We start from the raw sequence: 21348 nt of genomic DNA, 5'->3' as shown, positions 1-21348 counted from the left end.
CACTCTCAACACCATTCGACATCAACAACGGTCTACGACAAGAGGATGCCTTATCATGCGTCCTCTTTAACCTGGCCCTCGAGAAAGTGATCCCTGATGCTGAGGTAAATGCAAGAGGTACGATCCTCTTTAAATCCACCCAACTACTGGCCTATTCTGACGATATCGACATTATGAGAAGAACCACCCGAGATGTACAAACTGCCTTCATCCCGATCGAGCAGGCGGCGCGAGATGTTGGGCTGCATATCAATGAAGGCAAGACAAAGTAGATGGTGGCAACGTCAGCATCGAAAACCAACCAACCAACAACATCAAACCGCACTGGTCAAACAGGAAGAATAAGGATAGGAGAATACAACTTTGAGACCGTTAATAATTTCTCTTATCTAGGGTCGAAAATCACAACCGATAACAGTTACGATGATGAAATCCGCGCACGGTTGTTGTCAGCCAACAGAGCCTATTTCAGCTTACAAAAACTGTTCCGCTCGAAACGTCTCACCATAGGGTCAAAGCCCTTACTGTACAAGACAATGATCTTGCCAGTCCTCATGTATTCCTCGGAGACTTGGGTTCTTAGCAAGAAGCATTGCGAACTCTTGGCCGCGTTCGAGAGAAGAATCCTCCGAAGAATTTTTGGCCGGATTTGGAAGATGGACGATTCCGTAGCCTACATAACGACGAAATCTATGAGCGATACGTAGACACTTTAAGCGCAGATTGGAAGTAAATTATTTGTTACTAACTTTAATCTTCACTGTGTCCTTTCTTTATCGCTTATCGCTTTGTTGCGGTGAATCCCGATCGCGTCCAGGAGTTTTGCTATTATTGTAATATCGATATCATCCGCAAAGTCAACGATTGTCACGCTGTTAGGAAAGCGTAATGTCAACACTCCATCATACTCAATAAATCACAGTAAGGAACCTAGACGCGGTCAAAGGGTAATATAGATCCCAAGACGAAAGGGTGGTTTGTTACTTACACAAAACCAACACCAACAGATTTCTACCAAACCTTGCCTTTACGTCCACGTGATGATTGCTGGGAGTCTCCCACAACTAACGGTTCTCTAGGTTGGGTAGGACTGGCAAGCTTATACTGAAAACTACTTATTACGAAGCTACAAAAGGAGCCTCAGACTGGATGAATTATCCAATGACGGACCCGGCGCCAAAACGACGGACAAACGATTTGAGACTTTTCTCGTGGAACATGTGCCCTCTAAACAAAACAGAAGCTATCCGATTCCCTGTTCCAATATAAGGCTGATGTCAAGAGATAGCTAGGGACTGGCTTCCTAGAAAAGGCCTACTATACCATGTATTATATTATAAGGGCCATAGAGTAAACTATGTGCTCTAAATGGGTTTCCTAGTCAGCCAAAAAACGAAACATGCTTTTATCTGGGCCTGTGAGGCAAATTTCGAAATATAAGTTTCATTAGTGTTCACGCCCCTACAGATGAAACTGCATATCAGGATATCAAGATCATACTTGGGGGTTTTACCAACCAAGTACAGAAAATTCCCAGCACTAACGTACTGAGGATTATTCCACTAGCATGTCACACGAAATCGTCGTTGAAAGCACCTGATTTGCATGGGCAGATATCCACAAGCAAACGTAATCCCTTCCAGACGGGATCACTTTCAGCCAAACTGACCACGTGTTAATCGAACATGGTGCTCCGGGCTCGAACAATAACACCATCGTGAATCCCCTCTCACATAACAAAGTCCTTCATAACACCTATAATGGGGAAATGGATGCTTCAATAATCGTAGCTAACAGAGCTCCCAGAGATGCAAAATCGGCAAATGACCTTCATAACCACCTGCCATTGGTACGGCCACAAACATTTGAGTCCAGTCGTAAAAGGTAGGAACGAATGGTTCAATGATGAATGTAAATTAGAGACAGTACGATGAAAAACTGCATAACGGACAATGCAACAATCGCAAAGAACGTAGAACGCGCTGCAGCTGTCCGACGGAAAAGTGAGTTCACAGATATAAAAGGAAACTTGAGAGAACCAACAGGTCTGTGAACTCGAGAAATGCAGGGAGCAACTGCACCAGGTACGGAAGTTTTACCAACAAGCCAGTAGGATGAGGCCATTTACAACTGGATGCTCGTTCTTGCCAAGACAAAGAGGAAATCTTATTTCCAACCGTGTGAGCATCACCGACCGCTAACGGTAATCGACACACAAATTTTGCCACCAACATTGGCCTAAAAACTATAAGTCGCGACGAGCCGATGGATCTTATTAAATATGGAGGTGACCGACTACACCAAGCAGTTCATCGACATATGCTCAACCTTTAGGATAACAAATTAATGCTTAATGATTGGCAACGAAGCATCATCTGTCCGATACGTAAAAAAAGCGATATCACGCAGTGCAGCAATTATAGAGGTATTATATTACTGAGTACCGTCTATAACATATTCTCCTCTATCCTACTAGGCTGGATAGCCCCATTTATTTCGGAGCTGTAGTTTGACTAGGGCCCCTGATGATTTTCTCCCATTCCGCAGAGTTGAACCCATTCTGGGATTATAACTACCCGAGATCCCATGGGCCAGAATCGTTGTTTCTGTATTGTTCGCGGATTATCTCGAGATCAGCTTTTATCTCTGCAGAAAACAGGGCTAGTAACTCGTGAGCGATTACATTCTGATGCATGTTAATTTGTAGGTGGCAGATCATGTTAACCGCGTCCTAACACTTTTCAGTTCCGTTATGAACCCTAGACACCGCTTTGAGCCCATAATGTCTACAGCAATCACCAGGCGCCCCATGATACCTCCGGAGGATACAACGCTCCTTTTAGTTAGTCTTCGCTTTGGTACAACTGATCGCATCTGCCCGCTGCTTTCTCCTTAAATTCCGGGTAGATTGTAGACGTGTCCATAGTCTAGGCATCTTTAGTTTGATCGCGACGGGAGTTGCTTGAGCAAAATTCCGCGCATCACCGCTAATGTTAGTGCCGGGTATGTGATGCAATGCATTGGTATGCGCCCACGTGGCTACGAGCATGTGGTAGCATCTATCATAACAACAGACATTGCACAGCTGTTAATAGGTTGCCACATCCCAGCGGGAACCAAAGTCAGAGCTTGCTTAAAGATTCATTGCAAATTTATAGTATTCAATCTTAATGGAATCACTGAGCGAATCATGCTTCAAAATTCCTCTATGGGAAATTTGGTGGATGCGCAATATCCTAGGAAGTGAGAAGCAAAAAAGTAGATGCATCCAAGATCAATCTTTCGGATGAATTCTTTTCCTGCTGGGGTTAGATGAGGAAATCCCCACCGTCTAGATGACATCGCCACAACGAAACACCCATACATTAAATGCATGAGTCTCGAGCCACTTCTCCGCCTCGTCCCTACTCGAAAGGTGCACAATGAGATTCGATGCCCTTTTGTCGCTGAAGTTCCTTCTCCTGTGTATAGCCTTCTTGATAAGGTGTTCCCTTGGGTATTGTTGAGCAGCTTCCACCACAGCGAATTTTTGCCCTCCAGAACTCCCAGAAGTGGTACCTGCGCGGACCCTGCTTGGTAGGCTCCTTCCCTCCGTAAGACAATCAAGATCTCAGATATCCAGAGGACACATAAGGCTCTAGAAAAAAAACCAGAGCATTCTATCCCAGTAGCCCCTTAACCACCTCGCAGTGCGTACTTTTTTTTATCTTCCGTCAAGTATCTTACCTTCTGTTGGTTTAATAAGCGGGACTAGACACCCTTTTTGTCCGCGCATCAACTTTATGTAGACATTTTGTAACGGCATAACGCATTTTTTGTTTTCGTCCTTCTTTCCTCCTTTTTAAGTCCCATAGGCTATTTGGAGCGATTCCCCTTCAGCTTTTCCCAGTTTGCTTTGCAACGGTTGTTCTGCTTCTCGTGCGTCTTCCGTTACTGTTTTAATTCGTCCAAAGAAAGAAATGCGGACCAGGAGTTCTTCCAGTCCCTTCGGTCCGTTTGGCTGGTGAGTAGATGCGCATCACAACTGCTGCACATTTTCCGATAAACGTGTTTCACCCTAGCAAGGACATTGGACTGCGGGGTCCCATTGGCAGTATGTCCGTATCTATCTGCTCACTTTCAGCGATTTTCTCAAAACATGAGAACTACAGAGTACTGAAATTGCCGGCCCCGCAACGGCAGCCCCATCACTTTGCAGGACTTCCACTTTATTTGGGCGTGTACATCCCTTCCGGTTGCTCGTCGGGTATTTTAGCCCTTGTCACCTCTTTCGCTGAACCATACGATAAGCCACGCATTTTCATACTGCACCCAAATGGAGCCAACAGTTTTTCCTTCCCTAGCATTTCATAAACTTAATATTTTTGTGCCTCATGAAAATCGTACCAGCGATCGTACGCAAGGCAGCGGATATATGCTCGACCACAGTTCTCTGAAGCCCGACTAGAAACTGATCTTGTAATGTGCGGAATGATCGAGGTCCGGGAGAGATTAACTCCTGAACTCGCGGCTCATACTTCTTTCACTTAAAAACATTCACAAGAGTAGAAAGGAATTTGCTGTGAATAATAAGCTAGATGACTTCGGCGCAAGAACGACGCGTTCATTGAACTACCTGAGCTAGAAACTTCTAAACATTCGATATAATCGGTCCAGGCGAACCGCATCTAGACAGCTATTTACGCGACATACTCGAAACCAATATAACAAAGCATCGCTTCAGAAGCAGAGCAGCTCAAATCGAAGTGAGAACACAAAAGGTGACATTTATTTGAATGTCTATACCACCAGGCATACCTTGAATACTATGACCGGGAGCATAAACCCTTCGAAAATAAATGTCAAGTGACTTCAGTTGATAAATATCGACTCGGCATGTGAGGAATGAAATGCAACATCCGCACAATCTAAGCTAAGGAACTACAAATAGATCTTTGATGACTCCAATCTTAACGTGCGTAATTCAAACATTTTAAATAATCTTATTTACTTTCATAGAAGGGAAAACCATTATTTCAGTTTTTTCAATGTTTTTTTTTTGTTTACTTTCTTTACTTTTGGGTAATTACAATTAACTTACAAGAATTTCTTAATTTCATCGTAAAGTACAAGCACGAATGCACCACCTGTACCGCGGAGAACGTTAGAGAATGCTCCCTTGAAGAAGGCGTTCGTGCCTTCTGTCTTAGCAATTGTGGACCAGCAGTGGAGGGTGCTCTTGTAAACAATTTCAGTCTTCTTGCGACCAGACTGCATCATCATACGACGTCTGACAGTATCGAATGGATACGAGACAATACCGGCAACTGTGGTTACAACCTGTAGGGAAACGGAAACTCATGAACAATATGAAGGCAAGAAGGATAATAGTGAAGATATCCAGAATCGTCTGCTTACCTGTGCAATAGCCCAGCTGATGTAGATAGGAGTGTTCTTAGGATCGGGCAACATACCACGAGCTGTATCGTAGAAGCCGAAGTATGCAGCACGATAGATGATAATACCTTGTACAGATACACCGAAGCCTCGGTATAAGCCAACAATACCGTCGTGTTTGAAGATCTTTACTAAGCAATTGCCAAGACCCGAGAACTCACGCTCAGCGCCGGTCTTACCGATATCGGCGGCCAAACTGTAAATAAGGAGAACGACATTGAGACACCAAATTCGTTAAAGTTGGAAAGATTCTAACTTACCGTGTACGGGCGAAATCTAAGGGATAGACAAAGCAAAGTGAAGTTGCACCAGCTGCACCACCGGATGCCAAATTTCCCAAGAAATACCTCCAGAATTGTGTGTGTTTGTCAACACCGCCCAAGAAAACCTATCAAGCCAGAGTAAATTGCATGTTAAAATCAAATAGTTTAATATCCAACTTTGCTATCTTACCTGCTTGTACTTATCCTTGAAGGCGAAATTCAACGCCTGTGTGGGGAAATAACGGATAACGTTGGCCAAATTACCACGCCAGTAAGAAAGGAAACCTTGTTCTCGTGGGATACGAACGAAACAATCGATCATACCCTTGTATTGTTTATCAGGAGAGATTTGCTTGGAAATATGTTGAACTTGCAAGAGCAACTTGACACGTTCAATAGGGGCAACGGCAGTTTTTGAAATGGCAGCCGAAATACCGCCGGCAGCAAAATCCTTAATGAATGCAACTGGATCTGCGAGACCACCTCCCATTTTGGCTGTAAATAAGAAAAGAATTAAATTTTTAATAATCGAATGATTTGAGGGCAAAGTAAATGTGTTTTATCGTTTTAGGAAATGATTGGTAGCACTGATTCGCTTTTCTTTTCTTTCTTCTTCTGTTCTTTTTTTGATAAATCATAGATTTCCGTACATTCCACAGTTCAAATATCTTCTAATCAGATATTGTTTCTAAATTAGCAGTTTTACAATGAAAGATGAAATATGGGTGACTAGTAAGTCAGTAGTTTCATCTAGAGAAGCCTTACCTTTGCCTTGGGGTTGCGTGACCGAAGTGAAGTGAAGTCAATGAAGTGTTTGCTCCCTTATATAAGTTCAGGGGCGAGAGAGGATCCCGTGAGTTGCTCTACCCTGGACGGAACCGTAAGTCGACCAATTTTGCAAATGAGGTGCTAGCCCAAAACTGAGGGGTCCGTGAGCCACAAATAATGGAAGTTAGTTGGTTTCCCCAAAATCCCAAACAAAATGAAATCACGATTCCCCAGTAAACAATGGCATCCAAAAGTGCAGAGGTTAGTGGAAACAAATGGACAAAGTTCGCGGAAAGACCTCGAATATTAGCGGATTGACTCCTTTCTTTTCCACCTACTAGCGCCGAGTAAGAAAAGTTCATGAAATGATAGGGCGGTGATAGGGAAAAAATACGACCCTTGCTAACCAGTTGTGTCGTTGCACTGTTTAGGTTTTTAGGATTACTCTGTCCCTCATAGTTACTTTTAACTATCCAAAATAGCATAGTCATTAAAGAAAACCTGAATCTGAATGCTTAAAGAAAGAAAGATTTTGCGTATTTATTACACAAGAATATTTGAGTGGGCGCTTGTTCCATTTGCACATAACTCGTAATGCATGTGTATGTATTAGGTCAGACTATTCGCTTTAGTATGATACTGACATTTAAAGCCTAAGGTTGCATTAAATTTGCACAAAAGGCAATTTTGATCGAGACCTTCCATTTGATACCCTACATGACTATATTCGTTCAAATAAAATTTTATACCGTCCTTTTTTTGCATGGAGACCTCCTCCCCTAAATTCAACGTAGGGCGATGTTACCCACTACATGCAAGAGGATTCGCAGTAACCGTTTCTGAGCAAATAGGTGTGACATAGTGACGAAGAGAATTAGAATTTCTCCTGCAGACATCACAATTATTAATTTTCACTTCATCGTAACAAAACTTGAAATTGCATGACCACGAAGTATCCTGTTGTTCAATTTATCAGACCAAAACCACACCATCATCGTTCTCAGCATGCGTAGGTACGTTTACATACCGACTTATATTCATTTTTTATCAGTATTGCGCGCCCCCATTTAGAAGATAATATTCGTTCATCAGCAAATATTCTTTCTCAAAATGAAGCGAGCAAACCTTATCTATAAATATAATCATGACGTTTGCAGTTTCGTCATTGCAACGCGTGATTCTTTCAGTAAATCGCTGACTGATCATTCCACATTTAAATCATCTACGCAAACTTGTAAATGGCCAAAAAAAACCTGGAGTTTTCAAAACTCATTGAGGAAAGATCCCGTCACTGACGATAAGTTAATATTGCTCTCAGCAGCCCCTAGTTTCAAATTTTGAGTAGATGCAAAAACTGATAATCTTCAAATTCACGTGGCAACAGAATTCATGGTCAAAGACTGCGTACACGATAGATTTACACCCCAGAAAAGTGTAAAATTTCTACAAATACTTTATCTTATCCGCTTATATCAATTAGCGTGTCGCGACAGCGCAGAATCAAGATTATATAATATTTACACTGAAAAATGTGTTGTACAATTCATGAGCACCGAAAAAAGCACCTGATGTATATTTTCAGTGTGATGTGTGTTATACAATTCCACTTCTGAGACTATCATGTGCTTCGCCGTCAGTTCGTTCATGCCGCACAAGACGGAGGAGAAAGATCAGTACAAAGTGCAAGAATTTTTCGATACTTTCTATTTTAAAAGTTCTTTGTCATTGTAGTATCGAGTTGCCCACTTTACAGCGATTTTATGGGAAACATTTAAGAGCCTTATATTGATTTTCATTCTTGAATGTAAAGCAGATCACAAAATATGATTTTAGTCTCTATGCCGATATTCTGACATGTATAACGCACGAAAGGAAGTGTTTTTGATTTACACAGAAGTTTGGTTGCTATTCCAAGTTCACCACAACAATTTTCGAATTGGTGAAGTATTATTGTGAGCGTTTCATTTGCATTTGAACGACGGCAGTGGCAATGTAGATTATGTCTACTTCTTGATTCGCATAAACATCATTCATCTACAGCGCAATGAAAGCCTGGAGTCCTAACGGTGAGAAACACTGCCAATGACCACGTATACATTCCAATTCCGAGCCATTTTCGCATGCTTTTAACACGACTTTCCACAGAACGTTTATCGTCGTCAAACCCCGCAAGCACCTTCATTGTCGTTGTTTCCGCAATTAATCCAAGTACCATATTTCTTCATTAAAAGCGCAATAGGCAAATATCGAATGAATCATTCAGAACATTCTCTCAAGTTGGCGCATTTAAAAAAAAAAGTTGAGTTACTGACCCAATACAATATATTCTTTCTAAAAAGCAATCGAAAAGCAATACGCCACAATGAATTTAATGCATTATGCCAGGAATTCTTGGATTTCAACAAATGAAGTCACCTATGCAGATGAAGAACGCAATAATGAACCTACGTATTTCTATGCAATCAGACTCCTCCCAGTTGAAAATTATGAAAAATGCATGACCCTTGCCATAAAGCGTCACAGTGGGCAATACATCGGTAGCAACCAATCTATTCTAATGTACATATTCTTCACTAGAGTTATTAAAAAACTGATTCGATCACTACCATTTATAGTTGTACTACGACAATCGAAAACACACTATTAACGTCTAGATATAACAGCGCAGCAGATTCCACTGCTTCTAACCAGTATTTTGCTGGTTCAGTGCTCCCAATTGTGTACACAATTAGACGCGTTAGGTTGCAAATCTGAATTTTTAATATCTCGAGACAATGGAATAATTAACTATACAAATTTCCAGGAAAAATTGACCAAATGATACCGTATCACTTTTTCTGAATCTAAAAAAGGACGAAACGCTTGAATTTATCATTCACTTGTAGAAATATAGCAATTGTAACGAACATCATTGGAGCAATTTCAATTTAAACAAACGTCCTTGGATTGAAAATGGTCTAACCGCCCTAAACAGCGTACGAAATCTAAACCAATGTTTCGACGAAGTGTAGAACAGTTTACTAATCATCTATGGAAAATCTCAACTTCTGGTAACATGAATCTCCTAGTATCGTCCCCATTCTATTCAGAACAATTGGAATCCCGAATGCAATCTGATCCATTGACCAAAAAAACTTTTCAACCAAATGCCAAGCGCTTCTTCAGTTGCTATGCGCTCCCCCACTGTGCTAAACGAGTCCCTTTAAAATTGAAAATCAAACCCAATCGCTCGAGCAATACCATAATCGGGAAACACGATCATTAAATTATGCCCTTATCACTACAAATATCTCTTTTTGAATAATGAGGGATCATCGATTAAATCGCCCATCACTCTCTATCAATTAGAACTCGCAACAACGTATGACATTCATAGAATTGACCTTGCCCAATTATTAATCACTTGCGTTCAAAAGCAAACACACAGCACAAGACCAGTAAACAAAGTTCGTGCAAAATGAAGTCAGTTTGTCGCGGCGACATTGATACTCCCGAAAATTTGCGCACGAGTTTTTGTCTGTCTGGCGGTGCAATATGAACAAATTTATCGGCAATGATGAAGAATGAGGAAAAAAAATTACGTAAAATCGAATTTTCAAAGATAAATTTTCCATTGGTTGAATGAATTAGAACATTTAACATGTCAGTACGAAATTCAGGAGTCGTTTTCACCTTAGGAAACGTGATATTTTTTGCTATCAAGACAACATGTATGCCTAGGCTAGCAACTGCTTCTCAGAAGATCGGCTAGCCTCGAGCGGAAACTATGTGTTTGTAGTAAGTCCGCAAAGAATAATTATTGGTATAAACTCGACGAGAGTCCATGTTATTAAATCGCTACTGCTGACATATTTAAAATGTAAAATCGGATTCTATTGATATGTTGCGATAATCTACATAATATAAATGCTACCTCACATCAATAACTTTGTATCAAGTGAGCGCATTCTATGTAATACCTTGAAGTGAATCTAGAAATGCAAAAAATCGCTCGACTCATAATATATAGTATGCTTTCCACGGCTATTTATTTGCCTGTAGTGCTTTTGCTAATTGGTTAGATTTGTTTATTTGCAGTTTGTCAATGATATCAACGCAATTATGGAGAGCGTTCAATTTAGAAGAATACAATAGTGTATTGTACCACACAGACTGTCTAATATCTGACACAGACTCAGACATTTGTCTGATACAGAGTAAACATCGCCTGAAACTGACGTTTGTCTGTCTGATACAGGCACAGATGTTTACCTGACAAAAGCACAGAAGAAGAATATTTTATGTCTTTGCCTTCAAGCAATTATTCACGCTTCAAATATCTTTAGAGTTTAAATATATGTATATACTTTTTTGTCTACACCTGCAACGCCTTTTAATTTTCTTATTGGAGATTAAGTCCGACTCCGCCGTACATACGCACATGTTCAGATCACTTAGGCGCTAATATTCGTTATCCCGGCGAATGCTCACATTTCAATACAAAAAAAAATATTCTCATTGGGAAATATTCGTATTAGTCTAACAGAATTCGTACTCGGAAATACGATTACGTTTGTAGCAGTTTTCATATTCATTTGTGTAAACACCGAGATATTCACTTTTTCGAATACGAGCGCATTCGTAGAAAATCATCGTAAGAATTTATTCATATTCATGTTTACAAATACAAATATGCCCAACACTGAAAAAAGTACAACTAATTTAGAAAGCTTCAAACTACATACTTCACTTTTAACTAGATAATGTCATGCCAAAAGTCTTTCCTTGGCTACAATAAAATTCTTGCCTCAGTTATAAAACCAATTTACAACAAAACGCAGTTCATGTTCATAAATGATTACCAGCAATATTCTTTCAAGGTACAGTTGCGTGTACAACCCCTGGTAACAAATAGTCATCCCATTCCGAGTGAAATTGGTACCTGAACAACGGAAAAAAATGTCTGGGAGTTAAGTGGGAGGGTGGTAGCCTCAGTGAGTTTCATTATAAAGAACATTTATTAACACAATAATGCAGTATGTTTACGAACGCGGGAATTAGGCGTTAATGCGAGACATACGCTAATAGACCGTCATGCCCAACAATTTTGTCGTTTGTCGTCAAAAAATCTCACAGTTAATTCGAAAACCTCAAGTATTCTACTGTCAAAAGGCTTTCGGGAAAACTTGCCACGTGTTTCTGGAGCGAGCCACGCGACGGAAATTCTAGGATAATGAGTTTAACTGCTTGGCACAGCCAGTAATGGAATTGTCCCCCTTCCTTAATGTGCGACCTATTCACTGCCACCTGCGTTTATCATCATGTCTACGCCAACGAAATTGTTCGGTTGAAATTCTGTCAGGAGAATGTACTCCGATGACAGGATACGAAAAAGTATTGACGAAGGCTTGGAGAAGAAGTTGCGATCAGTTTACATATGCTACTCCCATTGATGTTAGTAGCACAGAAAGAACATTAGCACGGAACAGCCTCAACTTGATGTTGAGTTACCAACGCCTTCAATGTTCTGACCATTAATACAGATAGGAAGAGTGCAATTATCAGCCACACTAAGAGCCCTGATTTCGTTGACCTTTATATGTAGTCAGGCTCTATTTGCGTCCTTCTCCGAACTTAACGAAGGGCAAGCGGATGTCATCCCCTTATTTTAGAAGACATAAAAGTCTCTCCCCACCTAACTTTCAAACCCTACCCAAGAAATTAATTGCTCTTCCCTACATTTAATGCTCTGAGGCTGATGCTTGGATAAAAAAATTACTTCTGTGAGTTTTATTATTGGTTAGATAACTATAAATAATATTGCCAAAAGTAGTGAAGAACTAAAGTTAGACCTCCGAGGTTGAGAACCTCTATCTTCTCACTTAGCCAAGTCTGTAAATCACTAATTGAAAGTTGAAATATGAATGAAAATTAAATTACTCAAGTCCAACGTTGACTTACCCCTCCCTCAAAAGACAAATGTTCCATCCTAGTCACAAAAATTAAGCTAAGAAAAACATGGATGAAACCCTGGGGAATTTTCACGCATTATTAAGAGGCAGGTCAGATGTAAAGATGAACGTAGTATTAGATTAGAGTTAACTGAGAATTATCTTATCAGTGAGGCTGGGAGCACTTCAACTTCGTTATCATTGCCATTGACACTACGCACATGGAAAACCCAGGAAAGCATGTTGAACTTGATTTGAAGCTGATCGAAAAGCCGACTATCTGTCCCACAACAAATTAGAAAACTTATTTCATGACTTCGGCCTTGGAAGAATAAAAAATGAAGATGTCATGTCATTTTTGTGTTCCAGAATATTTGAAGAATTCCTACTATCGGGGCAAAATTTAATGGGAGCAGAGTATACCATACTTTGAATCACTGACAAATAAATAGCTGACATAATGGGCCGAAATTGAAGATTGAAAACCTATGCCCACTTTAGTGTTCCGACAATCTTGTTACCTGACTATTAGGAAAGGCTGTTATTGCACGAAAAATGTCAGTTATGTATCATTAAATGAAACCAGGCGACTGGACCATTAAAATTGAAGGCCGCTTATGATTTGATACCTGACAAATGGCGACTGGTCGCAGTAGTAACGCATGTATCTTAACGAGTTCTTTCCTAAATTTTGAATAAAACAAAATTTTATTTGAATCCGTTGACCGTGTCTTTACCACACACACTTTATTCGGCAAGGATATTGATATTAAATTTGGTAGATATTAACGATGACTCGAGCCGACCCCGCTTGTGAACGGGACAAAGGCTGAAGAAAATATTAACGATGACCATCCACAGGGGTAAATGACACCATTTTAAAGTGAGTTCATAGGAAACCCCTCATAATACCAAAAGCGCGAATATGGAAAGGATTCTCTCAATGTATCTTTACATATGTAGAAAGGTTACCAAATGAAATGTCTCGATTAATACTCTCTGGAACTGACCTCGTTCTGCACAACTACTCGAAAAATCTGCATAACAATTATCAAGCCACTGCCTAATCTAAATAAATATCCCACATCTTCATGTACTCAAGAAACAGTACATTATTGAGAATTTACTATAAAACCCTCCTGAAGAGAATTATAGAAATGTTCTTTAGAAAGTGTAATTCTTTAGTAGTACCTGGTACCGTACGTTCAAAATTGCTGCAATCACAAGCGCTTTGACTTCAAACTAATGATCTGAGTTATAATTTTCTTATACCAGATACTGAATTTTTTTTTACGTCATATCTTAAAAACCAGTGAGTGTAAAATACAGTTGTCTTAAATGGTTTTGACAGAAGTTTTTATCACTTCAAAGCTAAGAATCAACAAAAAACATATATACTAAGAGTACAGCCGCAATGCAAGGAATAATACAAGACAAGATTCTTAAAATTAATCCTACTACTGCTAACAATGATGTAGAAGATTAAAATCTCTTGTTTTGTAAGTTTGCTGCTACCTAAAACAACATAGTATCACATTAAAGGGAATAATCTAGCATAACAATTGAGCTCCTAGTTATGCACAAATCGAAGTGTGAAGATGTTTATTAGAAAATAAAAGTAAACTGGGCTAGTGCCACATTAGAAAATATGCAACACCTTGAGTTCACTACCCCTAACATTGAAGGAATCCTTTCGTAACCCAGAAGTGTCGAAAAACGGCTACATGGCTCATAAACTCTGAAGAAATATGCCCAAATTCGTAACACTCATCATCATCGATAATCCCCACCGCCCTTGAAATGAAGGCTTAATCTCATTGGCACTTTGCCAAATACTTGTTTATTTATTTACTCTACCAATTTCGGTAGACAAAAAAATACAAGTAGCAGTTACTTCTCTCTTGCGCTAAAACCCGAATCTGAACAGACCGTTCCATGCCGCAGTGTGAGGCACTCCCACCTATATTCTGTGCAGTGGCTTTATTCCCTTCGTTATGAAGACACGGTCCAATTTTATTGACAACAATCAGCGCAGTCGCCACTCTGGCTCTCATTCGACTCAGCGCAGCTGTTCGTCTGCCATTTGTTTATCTTCTCAAAATAATTCAAATGTTGCAGGCGATTTGGGTCCATAGAACAATGACCCAAAAAAGGTGGAATAGATACTGCTGACACCGTTACCCAACAAAGGACGACCAAATGTCACAGGATTACGTACTCCCACTTCTAAGTTAGGACTATTTGTTTACTGTTTCACTGCAGGCGCGCATTATTCACTGCAACCCTCTTAAAGTCCCTGTTTACTTTTCAGATTGATAGTTGAACGTGACAGTGAATTAATCGATAACGCGAGGGAATGCTACAAATTACCTCATAGTTACATCACAGCTGATAGTGTTGCTTGGCCAATCCCCATAGTTTACATAATCATCCGTAGACCAGCTGACAGCCATCCCCCCGCGCGCTTGACGCCACTAATTCATTCAAAACCCCTGATCAAACTCGAAGGAGTAATGAACTTGATTCGCCCATTCTATGCCGGCTATGTATAGTTTTGTAGCAGTTGGCAATGTGCAGTGGGCAAATTCCTCAAATGTAGATCACTCAGCGCAGACTTGTGATCAATTAGCGCACTCCAACCACCACCTTGCCTTGTGACATTCTTCAAGTGTCGCCTCGAATATCTAATTATAACAAAAGCTGATTATATCTGACCTAGAAAGAGCCTTCAAGGGACGCTCGCATGTAGATTACTGGCTCGTAGCCCATCGCGCTTGAAATAGAATCGTTACCGTGAGTTAGGCGAAGGGATTGGTAAGTGCCAGATAGACATTTAAGCAAGGTCTCAAGTAGCAACCCTTCTGAATCCAAAGCGGAAATGGAAATATACGTACGAGAAAAGGTTGCGTAACCCATGCTCACGCCTCAACCACCCCATGGGCGACTTGACAATTGAACACCCCAAGCAATGCAGCCTGCATTCGATATTGATTCAATTCTCATTCCAGTGGTTTCAACCCTCGACCTAATTACGCCTAGCGAACTTGAACCGGAGAAACAGCTCCAGCCCCCATGCATCCCGAGATAGCGCTAAAAACAATACTCCTGGTGCCTACAAGGCCCCTTCATCACAGGCGAAGTGGAAGAAAACACCAAGCCAAAAGTCAGCAGACGGCCAGTCAACTTGCAAATTAACCTAACCGAAAACTTCCAGTCTTTCCAGGCCAAGCATGTGGCCGCCGCTACTACTGGCGACCGAGGCTTTTTATTGCCACGGCACACAATCCCGTCAAGTAATGCTGCCGCTTTCATTCTCGGGAAAACAAGATGGCCGCTTGTCACGTGTCGGAAATGGCAACTTTACGCAGCGCCCAGGTCCATGTCATAGTGGCATCGCAGCAATCATGAATGAGAATTTCAAGATATTTGTGTATCTGAATAGATACAGCGGTAACTAGAGCAGCGCAGTAGCTGCAAAGATCGATGCAAGTGGCAGGCGACGAGAAAACACTATGCACCGAGTGGAGTGACGACAACGAGGCATGCGTCACTTTACATAAGTGTGCACCGCTTACACACGCCGATCCCTCCGCGTCCTTTTACAGGAAAAAATACTTGGAAGCCGTCGATTTATGGGAGATTGTTCCCGTAACGCAGACTTCTGACTTCCCAGAAACATTTCCACGAGGCTTTCATTCAATTTTCATGAGAATTTAGGCAGCTCTGAACACCCACGTTATATAACGATTTGACGGCCGAGCAGACCTTGCACGCTCGCTCGCTTATCTAACGTTTTCCTTGGGAATTTTGGCACCGGTCCATTGTTTTATTCGCGCCTCGGGTCCGGGGAAAGCCAGCGAGCGACACTTTGGGAAAACGGCGGCCGCCACTCGTCCCGTCGCGACGTTCAATGCTAACCAATACTCCCACGTTACGTAAGATAGGACCGTGACCGCTGGAGTCGAAACTCCTTATTTTCACGTTTTCCGGCGAGACAAGCCACTTTGCACTTAAAAATTACAACCACTGCGTCCCCCGAGCAGACGAACTAGTTTTCTCTAAACCTGATCGGTTACGTAAATTCAGTTCTTCACCGAGTTCTGGGGGTTTTCACCGAGCACTAAAATCTACAGGAAATCGAACTGAGTGCTACCAACTAGAACGCTACATTTATTTATCGAATCTTAAGTGAAAAGGATACCGTACCTGGTTTTTGGTTTCAATTCAGCGAAGGATAAAATTCAAAAGTCAGGAGAGTGTTCCACCAGAGGTGTTTCAGCCGTTGAATTGCAGCGTGTGTTCACTTAACGACCGCGGTACGTAAAGTGATGACTGAACTCGGCCCAGTCCACGGCAGGAACGTCTCAGCTCGGCAAGTTGGCAGCGAGCGAGATGAATGCAGCGCGGCGCAGCTACGGGTGGCCCGTTCTGGCGCACGCGGATGATGGCTTGATTGACATTGCAGATTCCTGGCGGCGTCCCGCTCTACCCGGTTGCGGCGTTTCACTTCATCTCCGATATTGCGGCTGAAATTATGTAACGCATAGAACGCTCCCGTTCTGCCCTTCGACGGCTAATGCCGACCGACGGGCTATCTGCCCCGTTCCGGAACGCTCTAGCCATCTCCTTTCCTGTTCTAGGAATCAATTGCTGCCAAGCGATTTCTGAACTATTTCGGGACAATATGGAGGGATTCGGACTTTGTCTCGCAAGTGTCTCACCCTGTCTCGCATTAGGCAAAAACGTGACCTTGTTCCCGCCTGTGACGTCACGCGACACGATCAGAACTTTGCTACTTGCTCGCACAGTGTAAAAAACCATTCCGGGGATAGTTAGCACTGAACCACTGAACCTGCCCTAATTGCGGGAATTTTTCGTGAAGTAAATTAGGGCTGGTTCGGAAATAGAACCGCATACCGCCATTCACACATTGTATTGTATTTTTGAAAAATCTCATGAAGGTCTTCGTATCTATTTTTAGATTACGTTGGATTTTGAGTGTCGTAAAATGTTTACATAATGGAATGACGCGCAAGAAAGCCAGAAAAGGAATGCTTATGACTTTAAATGCCAAACTGGCGGATTATGTAGTTTACGTTTTATCGTAACGGCCACATTAAATATTATGGCGTCTTTCCTTTTGACTGATTGCATTTCCTTTGTAAGCAGCTATGGAAGGCGCGTGGGTAAAGAATATCAACGGATGGCAAATAATAAAGTGGACCTTCTGAACCATATCATTCGCCCAACTCTGTCTTGACTAATGTATGTAAACATGAATCAGGTGATGCTCGCCGGATTGATGAAAAATATCTAGTGAAAGCAATTTTCTTGTTCATTATAAAACATCGAAAAAAGTGTCCGAAAATAACTCCTTGAAGAAAAAGAATTGTCGCATTGTGCATTGCCTAATAAAAAAAAAAAAAAAAATATTTCCTAACGAGTTTTTTTACCTCTGTATATACAAAAATTTATAATTAATTTAATTTCCAATAAGTGCTGAGTTTTTTATTCATCAATGGCTCTTCAAATTATAAAGGAGCTATTAATTCAATTTTAATGATTTTCGCTTTTGTTGTGAGGTTTCACATTTGTGTATGGTATGTATAGGGCACATATAGGGATCATACTTAAATGATTGAAATGTGAAAAATGGCCTAAACTCCGAATTTATTGATTGCCAACCACCGTTCTATGTACAGCCCCTGGCCAAAAAATTACAAACATTTGTAAATATAAATAAAATAAAAGTAAATATAAATTTCCTGCATTTCTCTTTGTACTTTTTTCTTGAGTAGTTCCGTAGCCTAATAATGTTTATTGGTCGGAATTACCTAATTAGTTTACGGTAATAAAATGAAGGACTGATCCTTTTTCAACGTTAGAAAGTATAAAAAGACGAATGATAGATGACAGTTGTTAATGTGCTCTAACATAGGTAAATTAATAATAAAGACCGTTCGACAACAACAAGACCATTCGACATCAACAACGGCCTACGACAAGGGGATGCCCTATCATGCGTCCTCTTTAACCTGGCCCACGAGAAAGTGATCCGTGATGCTGAGGTAAATGTGAGGGGTACGATCCTCTTTAAGTCCACCCAACTACTGGCCTATGTTGACGATATCGACATCATGGGAAGAACGACCCAAGACGTACAAACTGCCTTCATCCAGATCGAGCAGGCGGCGCGAGATCTCGGGCTGCACATCAATGAAAGATAGACAAAATATATGGTGGCAACGTCAGCACCAAAAACCAACCAACCAACAACATCAAACCGCACTGGCCAAACGGGAAGAATAAAGATAGGAGACTACAACTTTGAGACCGATGATAATTTTTCCTATCTAGGGTCGAAAATCACAACCGATAACAGCTACGATGATGAAATCCGCGCACGGTTGTAGTCAGCCAAAAGAGCCTATTTCAGCTTACAAAAACTGTTCTGCTCGAAACGTCTCGTACTGTACAAGACAATGATCTTACCAGTCCTCATGAATTCCTCGGAGACTTGGGTTCTTAGCAAGAAGAATTGCGAACTCTTGGCCGCGTTCGAGAGAAGAATCCTCCGAAGAATTTTGGGCTCCCTACAGGGATGGACGATTCCGTAGCCTACATAACAACGAAATCTATGAGCGATAGCATGACCGTTAGGTTGTGGATAAAATCCGGCTCAATAGGTTACCGTGGGCGGGTCATTTAATCCGTCTGGATGAGGATGATCCAGCCCGGAAAGTCTTATTATAAGGGCAATATCTATTGTAGAAAAAGAAGACGAGGCGGACTCTGCCTAAGATGGAGCGATGGCGGGATATCGAATTGGTGGACCTCGGCGCAAAACCGGGATGTCTGGAGTTGCTTATTGAGACAGGTCTAGAGCGGATACCGGTTGTTGCGCCGTTGATGATGATGAAATTAATAGTGTTCTTAGAGTGTCATAATTGAAAAATGTGTATTAGCGTTGTGGAAATAAATAATAAAATGCTGCATTCGTATTGAACTTGCTTACGGTAAAAAAAACAAAAACTAATCAAAATTCATATTTTAATGCGGATTTTATAATGGGGCGAAAAACTGATATCTCCAATGAAAAAAGCCTGCAATATCTGCACTGCTGAAAACAGGGAATCACTCAATAAGACAAATTTCTCGTCTTCAGGGGGTTACACCTTATGTAGTAGTCCAAATCTCTAAGAAATAAAGTAAAATTCATCTGTGATTTCTTCAAAGCGAGCAAATTATAGTGTTTCGTCTAATACCGGAATACCGGAAGCTCGCGCTTCGTGTATAAAGGTTTTGTGTTCATTTTATGTAACTTTTTCTATCCGTATATAGCTACAAATCCAACATATTCCTTCATCATTCATTCATTCATTCTTTTCCAAACTACAAAATATACGTACATATTATAACCATAGATATTATCCTCACTCTAAACAAACATTTGCAAATATTGTACATATATATGCACGTGCTATATAAATTGATCGTACCGATATTCCGATTTCGTACACAAAAGCATACATATGTACAGATATAGTACGCATATTAAATACGGGTGGTTTAATATACAAATATATCTGTCTGAATTAGACACTACCCGAAAACTTCATTAGCAAGCATATATTGAATTGATATTCATATACAAATGACTAAAAAACGAAAACAAAATAATTTTTTGCGACCCCATTCTTATGAAGGGGATCATTTCGTTGTGGTATTGACGAATTGATATGTGATGATGACATCATCAAGGTTGTAAAATGCACGAAATTCACAAAAAAATGGCAAAGTTTCACCCCCTATAACTTTGTTAATAATAGTTGGATTTTCCTTAAACTGAACCAAATTGTGCATTATATTATCCTTACACCCATGCCTAGAATGGACATAAAGGGGGTTTCCGGATAAATTTCTAAAATGTGGAAATATACTATTATTAACTTTATTTATGCAGAAATCGGAACCGGATGTATTTTGAGGCCTAGATTTCGTAGAGATGCACCACCGTGATTTTTTTTTCAGATTTTTCAGTTGGATAGGTTCTGAGAACGAGACCTGTTACACTTTTTGGGGGTCATATTTTGAGCCCTCACTCCCCTATGTTTCACACAATATCAAATATGGAACCAGTTTCGAAAAGTACTAATCGAGCCCTTTAATTTGATACTCCACATGACCACATTTTATGAAAAAAAAATGTGCACCCTTCATTCACATGTATGGGGAGCCCGTTTTGCATATGCATTTAGCATGTCTGACTACCCACTTTAGTGTGATATTGATATTCAGTTGCAATAAGTCAAATTTGAGCTACTGTAATTTTGTTACTAATAGTATGATTTTGGTCAAACTTGGGAATAAGATGCTTCATATTATATTTTATACTACCACCAACTTTTATAACTCTGGGATACATTTAAGGGGGGTTTTATTCAATTTCCCCAAAAATATGGTAATATACAATTATTAACTTAATTTGAACGGATATCGATATGGAGAGTATTTTGAGGTCTGGGCACCATATAGAGGCAGCTTCATCATTTTTTCAGATTTTTCGGTTGGGTAATTTTTGAGAATGGGTCCGGTAAAGAAATTTTCACTTTCGACCCCTCCAACTCCCCGCCTTTCTAATAAATCTCAAAACTAATACGGGCTTTGAAAAGTACTAATCGATACCTTTCATTTGATACCCCACATGGCTATATTCGGTGAAAAAAATTTGTACACCCCCCTTTTACAAGTATGAGGACCCTCCCTAAATCGCAACGTAGAAGGATATCACTCACTGCATGTCTGCTAATCGATGCAGCCGTTTCTGAGAAAAGTGCGTGTGACAGATAGACAGACGGACAGACAGACAAACAGACATTGAACCGATTTTAATAAAATTTTGTTTTACAAACAAAACCTTAAAAAATTACATTAGAGAAAAATATCCCTTT

The 21348-nt window shown here is 40.6% G+C and overlaps 2 protein-coding genes across 2 annotated transcripts; one reads left to right on the top strand and one right to left on the bottom strand.

The window, feature by feature from the left end:
• Window positions 1–5027: 5027 nt before the first annotated feature.
• LOC119652182 (ADP,ATP carrier protein) lies at window positions 5028–16763 on the bottom strand. The gene is made up of 5 exons (XM_038056128.1): window positions 16604–16763; window positions 5890–6194; window positions 5697–5824; window positions 5398–5632; window positions 5028–5319 (listed from the first exon to the last, which is right to left on the bottom strand). Exons 2-5 carry the CDS (start codon window positions 6187–6189, stop codon window positions 5077–5079), a joined length of 906 nt encoding a protein of 301 aa, XP_037912056.1. The 5' UTR covers window positions 6190–6194; window positions 16604–16763; the 3' UTR covers window positions 5028–5076.
• Window positions 16764–16881: 118 nt separating this feature from the next.
• LOC119652190 lies at window positions 16882–17887 on the top strand. The gene is made up of 2 exons (XM_038056136.1): window positions 16882–17206; window positions 17379–17887. The coding sequence occupies exons 1-2, from the start codon at window positions 16974–16976 to the stop codon at window positions 17503–17505; spliced, it is 360 nt and encodes a 119-aa protein (XP_037912064.1). The 5' UTR covers window positions 16882–16973; the 3' UTR covers window positions 17506–17887.
• Window positions 17888–21348: the final 3461 nt, after the last annotated feature.

The sequence above is a fragment of the Hermetia illucens genome, chromosome 1 (genome assembly GCF_905115235.1).
Source record: "Hermetia illucens chromosome 1, iHerIll2.2.curated.20191125, whole genome shotgun sequence".
In the NCBI taxonomy this organism is placed as follows: domain Eukaryota; kingdom Metazoa; phylum Arthropoda; class Insecta; order Diptera; family Stratiomyidae; genus Hermetia; species Hermetia illucens.
The sequence above is the reverse complement of the archived record's forward strand: the minus strand, read 5'-3'. Positions and strand labels throughout refer to the sequence as shown.

Coding starts and splice junctions, on each gene's coding strand:
- LOC119652182 (XM_038056128.1), bottom strand. CDS start 6,189: ATGGGAGGTGGTCTCGCAGATCCAGTTGCATTCATTAAGGATTTTGCT. Junction 5,825..5,889: donor TCAAGGATAAGTACAAGCAG/GTAAGATAGCAA, acceptor CTGGCTTGATAG/GTTTTCTTGGGCGGTGTTGA. Junction 5,320..5,397: donor TCAGCTGGGCTATTGCACAG/GTAAGCAGACGA, acceptor GTTTCCCTACAG/GTTGTAACCACAGTTGCCGG.
- LOC119652190 (XM_038056136.1), top strand. CDS start 16,974: ATGCCGACCGACGGGCTATCTGCCCCGTTCCGGAACGCTCTAGCCATC. Junction 17,207..17,378: donor TTGCTACTTGCTCGCACAGT/GTAAAAAACCAT, acceptor ATCTATTTTTAG/ATTACGTTGGATTTTGAGTG.